At 23.3% G+C, this 9,485-nt stretch overlaps 3 protein-coding genes across 3 annotated transcripts; 2 read left to right on the top strand and 1 right to left on the bottom strand.

Annotated features, from left to right (window-relative positions):
- Window positions 1-2,043: 2,043 nt before the first annotated feature.
- Window positions 2,044-4,260, top strand: PCHAS_1361300 (kelch protein K13, putative; the record flags this gene model as incomplete). The annotated part of the gene is made up of 1 exon (XM_738190.2): window positions 2,044-4,260. One exon carries the CDS (start codon window positions 2,044-2,046, stop codon window positions 4,258-4,260), a length of 2,217 nt encoding a protein of 738 aa, XP_743283.2.
- Window positions 4,261-5,396: 1,136 nt separating this feature from the next.
- On the top strand, window positions 5,397-7,112 carry PCHAS_1361200 (UDP-N-acetylglucosamine pyrophosphorylase, putative; the record flags this gene model as incomplete). Its single annotated transcript, XM_738191.2, has 1 exon — window positions 5,397-7,112. One exon carries the CDS (start codon window positions 5,397-5,399, stop codon window positions 7,110-7,112), a length of 1,716 nt encoding a protein of 571 aa, XP_743284.2.
- Window positions 7,113-7,370: 258 nt separating this feature from the next.
- On the bottom strand, window positions 7,371-8,686 carry PCHAS_1361100 (conserved protein, unknown function; the record flags this gene model as incomplete). The annotated part of the gene is made up of 4 exons (XM_734444.2): window positions 7,371-7,493; window positions 7,608-7,637; window positions 7,733-7,810; window positions 7,979-8,686. 4 exons carry the CDS (start codon window positions 8,684-8,686, stop codon window positions 7,371-7,373), a joined length of 939 nt encoding a protein of 312 aa, XP_739537.2.
- Between the last annotated feature and the right edge of the window lie 799 nt (window positions 8,687-9,485).

The raw sequence follows: 9,485 nt of genomic DNA, 5'->3' as shown, positions 1-9,485 counted from the left end.
ACAAATATACATTTGTATTTTTTTTTGTATTTATATAATTTTTTTTGTTATTTTTTAGTTTATCGCAATTATATACACATAATATGTATATGCATTATACCCCATATTTTTTTTGTTTATAATTTTAGCCATTTATTTATTTGTGTAATAAATCATTAAATTTTATTTTATTTGAGAATGTTATAAAACACCAATGCTTTAATTTAAGTTAGAAGCATTTCTTTTTTCTTTTTTTTATGTATTTTTATTTTTTTTGTCAAAACAAATTAATTTTATTTTTCGTTTTATTCTATTATATACTTTTAAAATAAAAATTATGTCTACTATTTAACCTTGTAAGTTACTATTTTAAATTACTGAATAATTTAAATAAAAAAATTACAAATGGACACAATTAATATACACATAAAATGCATGTTAATTTACAATTTCGATAATGAATGCAAAATGAATAGGTACACCATGTAACCATGTCTACTTAAATACAAAAGTATATTCTATAACCATTGTTTAAATAGGACAAAAAAATTGCATACAAATTTTACAGTTTCTATTTTTTTCTTTTATTTTGGAATATATATAATCATTTAATAAAAATATACCATTTTCTAATATTAGTATATTTACGATTCTAATTATTTTTTTCCATCTTTGAGACACTATTATTATTTTACATGCAAAAATTATATGTTTTAATTTTAACCCCAAAAGAAAAATTTTAAAAGCATAGACCATATTCTTTATCATAGATTATTACCATTTGGACACGAAAAAATAATAATACTTAAAAAATAATAAAGACTGAAGAAATAATAATAAATTACTGTATATGTAGAATCATAATAACCAAGTTATGTTGTAAGGAATATTTCAAGGAATAATTTGTCGTATCTAATGAATAACATTATAATATATAAATACTTAGATTATTCTATTTATTTTTACTTATTAATTTTGTTACTTTTTTCATTTTTAGAATACTAAAAAGTAATCAGGTTAACGTAGAATGTAAATTTCATGAAATATGTACGCAGATGTTTTATCACATTTTTTATTTATTAATTTTTTATGTTATAACAAATTATTATTCGGAATACAGATTTACATTTTTATTTTTTTAAATATATACAAATGTATATTTTTTTTTACTAATTATTATAAAATTGTAATAATAAAATATTAAGATAAATGCAATAGGCGGCAATGGCGTAAAAAAACAAATAAAAAAAAATACTACAATATTTATGCATATGTATTTTATAATAGAAAATAATATATATAATATTTTTTCTTTGCCATAAATATTATGGTAAATATACCATTACAATATTCGAAAAAAATTTTTAGATAATAATAAATTATGAATAAAAATGTTTATCATAAAAAAATTATATAGTTAAATTTAATTTTATATATTATATTTTCGAAATTTGCGTATTTTATTTTTTTGATATATATATTTTGTAATATATATTTTTATATGCATTTTTGCTATTATATGTAAAAATATATATTTTTTTGTATCATATTATAAAATTTATAGATATAATTTGTTGTTTTTTTATCTATGAAAATTGTACGAGTTTTTCAAACGATAAATAATATTATGAAAAAGAAAATAATAAATATCTAATTTTTTTTTATTATTATTTTGCGGAATATCGCCAATATATTATTTTAAAATTGTTTTAAAAGTAGTATTCCTTTGTATATATATATAGTGGCAGATATCTTCAACTTTTATGCCATATCTTTTATGTTTTTGATTTTACTCATAAAAAATATATATTTACATATAAAAATTTCCGAACATTCACCCATATAATAATACTAACCGTTAGAAAACTAAAATTAAGAACAATATATAATTCCCGTAAAAACAGACGAGCAAAAATCCCAGCATTACTTTTATGTTAATTTTATGGTGGGATATAAAATTATATATATCTATATCTACATAAATTGATATTGATAAAATAGAGTTTATGAAGTTATTATAATATATAGCTAACAGCTAAATAACAAAAAATTGTAAAATAGACGATGGAGGATGATAAAATAAAATCAAACAGTATCTCTAACTTTTCAGTTACATACGAAAGAGAGTCTGGATCGAACAGTAACAGCGAAGAAAGAGACATAAGCAGTGATGAAAATGAATCAAATTTATTTATGAACTTAACCGGTGACAAAAATGAAAAAATAGAAGATAATAGTAGCTTTGTTAATATGAAAGATAGTTTATTAGAATCCATAGATTTAAGTGTTCTTGATTCTAATTTTGATTCTAAAAATGATTTTTTACCTAACAATTTTTCTAAAAATTTAAATAATTTAACTAAAGATACTATCGGTAATAAGTATTTAAGTAAATATTTAAATAAAAATGATCCAGCATTTATGGCAATGGCCAAAGATAACAATTCAATAGATTTGAATGCTTTAAATGTTTCTAACAACAACATAAATGGAAATAACATTGTTACAAATGATGGCGGTAACAAAAATATGCATGTAAAAATTGGAAATAATAATATTAATGGTAGTACTGGTGCACCAGCTAATAAAAAAGAAATGTTTATGGATTCAGGAGCAAGTTCAATAAATATGAATGATGATAATACCACAATGCATAATGTTAGAAAATATAAAAGCACAAATAATGTTAATGATACATATGAAAAAAAAATAATTGAAACTGAATTGAGTGATTCGAGTGATTTTGAAAATATGGTTGGGGATCTTAGAATTACTTTTATTAATTGGTTAAAAAAAACACAAATGAATTTTATAAGAGAAAAAGAAAAATTATTTAAAGATAAAAAAGAATTAGAAATGGAAAGAATAAGATTATATAAAGAAATCGAAAATAGAAAAAATATAGAAGAACAAAAATTACAAGATGAAAGAAAAAAATTAGATATTGATATATCTAATGGTTATAAACAAATTAAAAAAGAAAAAGAAGAACATCGAAAACGATTTGATGATGAAAGATTAAGATTTTTACAAGAAATTGATAAAATAAAATTAGTACTTTATTTAGAAAAAGAAAAATATTTTCAAGAATATAAAAATTTTGAAAATGATAAAAAAAAAATTGTAGATGCTAATATAGCAACAGAAACTATGATAGATATAAATGTAGGAGGTGCTCTTTTTGAAACATCTAGACATACATTAACTCAACAAAAAGATTCATTTATTGAACAACTATTGAGTGGACGATATCATATAACAAGGGATAAACAAGGTAGAATATTTTTGGATCGTGATAGTGAATTATTTAGAATTATATTAAACTTTTTAAGAAATCCATTAACCATACCTATACCTAAAGATTTAGGAGAAAGTGAAGCATTATTAAAAGAAGCAGAATATTACGGTATTAAATTTTTACCATTCCCCTTAGTTTTTTGTATTGGAGGTTTTGATGGGGTTGAATATTTAAATTCTATGGAACTTTTAGATATAAGCCAACAATGCTGGCGTATGTGTACACCCATGTCAACTAAAAAAGCATATTTTGGTAGTGCAGTATTAAATAACTTTTTATATGTATTCGGTGGTAATAATTATGATTATAAAGCTTTATTTGAAACAGAAGTATATGATAGATTAAGAGATACATGGTTTTTATCTAGCAATTTAAATATCCCACGAAGAAATAATTGTGGTATCACATCAAATGGACGAATATACTGTATTGGTGGTTATGACGGATCATCTATTATACCCAATGTTGAGGCATATGATCATAGAATGAAAGCTTGGATAGAAGTTGCACCGTTAAATACTCCAAGATCCTCAGCTATGTGTGTAGCTTTTGATAATAAAATTTATGTTATAGGTGGTGCTAATGGAGAAAGATTAAACTCTATTGAAGTGTATGATGAAAAAATGAATAAATGGGAAAAATTCCCATATGCATTATTAGAAGCTAGAAGTTCAGGGGCAGCTTTTAATTATCTAAATCAAATTTATGTTGTTGGTGGTATTGATAATGAACATAATATTTTAGAATCAGTTGAGCAATATCAGCCATTTAATAAAAGATGGCAATTCTTAAATGGCATTCCTGAAAAAAAAATGAATTTTGGTGCAACCACTTTATCCGATTCTTATATAATTACAGGAGGTGAAAATGGTGATGTTCTCAATTCTTGTCACTTCTTTTCTCCAGATACAAATGAATGGCAAATTGGCCCATCATTACTTGTTCCCAGATTTGGGCATTCCGTTTTGGTTGCAAATATTTAAATAGTCAAACTGTTTGGTATGCACAAAAAAGCAAAAAAATAAATATACAGAATAAAAAAATTAGAGAGCACCTTTTTTTCTATATACACGAATGTGCCCTGCTTGGGCATTACATAATGATATTCTAGGCAACATATAATGGTGTATTCTTTTGTTTTTTTCGGTATAAATTTGTAATTTTTAGAAGAGTAAACTGATATACCTATATTGTATTAATAACTGTGTGCATGTAAATTGGATGAAATAATGATGACACAACGAGTTTAACCATATATACATAAATTATGTTTGTTTATGTTTGATGTACAAGAATATGAAAAGTAGGAATGAAATTACTCATTCATCATAATATTGCATTTTGTTCATTTTTTTTTTCTTTTTTTATTTCAATTATATGCTTTCATTGTATCCCCAAATTTTGACTTTTTATTTTTTTAATTCCATATGTCCCTTTTGCTAATCACAGGGAATTATATTGAATTATACCCAACTGATTTATAAAATTAACATATTCGTTTTTAAGCGCAACATTTTTACTATTTTACGTACGTGTATGTACGTATATTTCCACTTATCCTCCTATATATTTGCTCATTTAAGCCAATTTTATTAGAAAAATTATCGTTAATTTTTTTTATATTATCCTCAAAGCCTTCTCATTTATAATTGCAAATTTTTAATCGTTTTATGATTGTTTTATATGTAAAAAATTTCGAAAATTTATTTCTTATATTGAAGCGCGTGCCTACAAATATGAGAAAAATCGCTAATGTGGAAAAAACAATTTAATAATTTATCAATAAAACGTTATCCTAGTATTTGCAGCATCAACATCAAAAAATCAAACTAATAAAAAAAATAAAAATAATAATATTTATTACCATCTTAGTCAAAATTTTATTCCCAATTTTATTTCTATTGCTTATTTACTTATTATTCTCCCTTCAGACGACCGCCATTGATCTACAATTTTTGACTTATTTTTTGCAGAATAAATCACATTTACATAACTAGATGCAAATGGTGGAAAGGGAACTCATTTATTTCTAGTTATATAAGCTAAATCATCAAATTAAACTTTCGGTCCATGTGTATATAAACATATACATTCAAATATATAAGTAGATTCATATAGTATGGAACAAGTTTTAAAACTGTTAGAGGAATATGATCAGAAAGTTTTAGGAAGCTACTTCAAAGATGAACACATTGATAATATTGATCATATAAACTTAAATGATTTAAAAGATTTCTTAGAAAAATTAAATAAAATAAAATCCCAAGACGACAAAGTAAAGAACTATAAGATAAGCGCCCCCAATTGTATCGACCTGAATAATAGTATATATGAACACCAAAACTTACAAAATGGAACAATAATTAAAAATATATATAAAAATGATAAAATAAAAAATGAGTTAAAACAAATAGGATTAAAATGTATTAAAGAAAATCAAGTGGCAGTTATATTTTTAGCAGGGGGATTGGGATCACGACTTCATTTAAAAGGCCCAAAAGGATTACTCCCAATAACACCTATACTTAATAAAACATTTTTTCAGTTTTATTTTGAACAAATTCGATTTTTACAAGATTATTGTTCTTTATTTTTTGAAAATGAAATAAAATCAGATAACAACGATTTCCATAATAATACAAATTGCTACGATGGAAATACTAGCAATGATTATAAAAAATGTAGTGACAATAATAGAACAAATAATTGTCTTTCACAAAAAGAAAACCATCCTAATAATATAAGTGATAAAAATAATGTAAAATATATTTCTTTAGAAAACACAAATGAATCAGTTAATATATATATTTATATTATGACATCTGATTTTACTTATGATCATACAATTAAATATTTACAAGACAATAATTTTTTTGGTGTAAACAGTAATAACGTTAAAATTTTTAAGCAATGCAATAACTTTATTACTGACTTTAATTTTGATATTCTTATGAAAAATCATAATACTGTGCTAACAGCCCCAGGGGGGAATGGTACTATTTTTAAGGCACTGGATAATAATATGATAATTAATGATATGATAAATAAAAATATTAAATATATTCAAACTGTAAGCATTGATAATATATTAAATAAAATAGCTGATCCCGTGCTAATAGGATTATGCTCATTCTATAATTGTGATATTGTTAATAAAGCGGTTGTAAAAAAAGAGGTTGAAGGAGTTGGAATTTTTTGTATGAAAGAAAAAATAAATCAAATGTATGATGAAAATAAAAATATGAACACCTATGAAGGTCCTGATAAGGAAAACCCATTTTTTGTGTGTGAATATACTGAACTAAGTGATGGCATCTTACAAAATTCTGAATTATTTAGATATGGGAATATATGCCATCATATATTTTCCTTAGATTTTTTACAACATATTGTTAAAAATAAAATATATAATAATATGGAATTACATAAAATATCGAGAGAAAAAGAATACTATAATTTTACGTCTAATGTGCCAAATAATAATATACTTACTAAATCAAAAGTATATTGTTATGAATATTTTATTTTTGATATTTTTAAATACGCTAAGAAAATATTAGCATATGAAGTATGTTGTAATAACGAATTTAATCCAGTAAAAAGTAATAATAATGGTGATAGTATATTAAATGCTAAAATAAGTCTAAGTAATTTACATAAATCTTGGCTTATAAAAAATAATTTTAATATTATTCCAAGTAGCCAAGAAAATAATAATTTTTGTGAAATATCTCCTTTAATATCATATGATGGATCCTTTTTTTTTAAATTTCCAAAACAAAGAGATATACAATTACCATTTGTGCTTGATAGAGATACTTTACAAGAAAATTAAAAAATATAAAACTCAAGTTATTTCCATATGTAGAGACAAAACTAATAATTTATTAATTAATTTTTTTTCGTGTGTAGCTATAAAAAATCATAGCTAGCCACATTTATTGGAATAAATATAAATAATTCAAATAAAAAAAATATTTTTATACAATATTTAAAGCGGTAATGCAGTACGATCAAATAATGCATATACACACATGCATTAACTTGGTCATGTTGAGTAAAAATTTGTCTTAATATATATATCGCTTCAATTTTAAGGAATTTTTCGCCCATCAGGTAAAACAAGGGGATCCCTAATTTTCTTAGGTTTTGCAAAATGGTTGTCATACAACGTTTTTTTATGCTCTTCGTTTACAATCGGGAATTTATCTCCAACCTTAAAAATGACGAAAAAATGAAAAAAAATGAAGAAAAGATAAAACAAAGCAATTGACACACCATTGCATATATGCGAATTATATACGGTCCTATTATGGATATTTATTTATACCTTTAAGTTGAGCTCCTTGGCATGTCCAGCCTAAAAAAAGGGAACAAGTATATATGCATACATTTAAATAGTATTTATAGATAAAAGATACTTCCGTTTTTTATTTTATTATATATATTTTTTACCTGAGCCATTATAACAAATCTTGGTTCCTGATGTTTATCTTTTTCTTCTAATTTTTTATCATATGGGGATCGATTTTCCTGTGTGTGTAAAAAATGAAAAAGTTTTACATTACAAAGTAAAAAGAAGAAGGATAATATTTTAACGAAAATATAAACACATTTTCGCCTACATATTTAACTTTGAAAATAATATATATAATATAATTTATTAGTGCTTATTTTTTTACTTATTTTAACATTGCTTACCTCAATATTCATAATTGTGCCATCCGAATGTACATAAAATATATCACAGTTAAAGGAATCATAGTCAATTTGTTTTTCTGGTGGTAAATGTTTATTATATTTTTCAATAACTTTTTTAGTATTAGCAAACTTTGATGGATCACCATATAATAAACTTTTTAATTTTTTCCTTCGGTATAAATGTATATTACTGGATGGATCACCATCTTTAATAATATCGTCTAGTGATGGGAATATATTTGATTCACTTTTTTCATTAGTAAATTGGAAACCATCTTCTCTTAATTTCTTTTTGATATCATAATTTACTGGTTCAAAGCTACTTATAATGTTTTTAAATGGGGAAAAGTAAAATAAGTTGGACATAGGACTTGCTGGTTTTTTAGCATATTTGGAAAACTTTTTATCATTTCTTATATTTAACTCATAAGCGTCTAGTTTTCTTTCTGGTCTTTTATTATTACTTTCGTGTAATCTACTTATATTTATCCTTTTAATGTTTTTACCATTCCCGTCGTTTTTTTGGTATGTATTATATTTAACATAATAATATGGGTATTTTTCTCTTTTTTTTTCATTTCGGAAACTCGATTCATTCAAATAGGAGTAAAGAATATTAAATTTTTTACTTGATGATAATTTTACATTTATATAAAACACAAGAAAAATCACATAAATTATTGTTTTATGATTTAGTAACCAACACATTTACTTGTAACAATGATGATATTATATATTTATGTTTCGTTCTTTTTATTTTTAACCCTTGCACGTATAAACATTTGCATAAATACAAAAACAAATTTATTCAGTTAAAGGAAAAAACAAAATAGCATTTTTGATGCCCTTCAAAAGAAGTTTATATACATAAATCTATCCCTTATTGGTAGAAAAATTTCATCATCAATAAAAAAAAATATACACATATAAATCAATATATATTAACTACATTAACCCATATACACCTAAAAATGTATTTTAATTAAAGAACTTGCTAGTATTGTGCCGAGTAGAGACATTTTTTTATTTTTTAATTTATATTTAATTATTATTTAACTTGCAGTTTTTTCTCCATACTAATATATATTATATTTATATATTTTAATTAGATATATTAAAAAGAAATTTAAAGTTATCATAAGCACAGATAGGGCTATCAAATATGTTGGTAAAATTATTCATATATATAATATATGCATATATAATCAATGCTTAAAAAAAATGCAAACACTTTCATTTATATTTTAAAATAATGATGATATGGTGAACCCACAATGAGGCAAAAAAAAATTAAAAATAATGAATTATTTGTTTAACATATATTGTACCAAAAAATAGTATAGTAATAAATAGTAACACATGCAAACCTTTCAAAGAACACATATTAGCGGCAATTCTTAATAATATATCTAAAGCCGCAATTCATTAGATATTTCGATTATATTACCTACCTCCCTTTGTGGGTAGGTAATACTTGATATCATACAATAGTGTTTATTAGAAAGGT

Source organism: Plasmodium chabaudi (genome assembly GCF_900002335.3).
Source record: "Plasmodium chabaudi chabaudi strain AS genome assembly, chromosome: 13".
Classification (NCBI taxonomy): Eukaryota; Apicomplexa; class Aconoidasida; order Haemosporida; family Plasmodiidae; genus Plasmodium; species Plasmodium chabaudi.
Note: the sequence above shows the minus strand (reverse complement) of the source record. Positions and strands in the feature narration are given on the sequence as shown.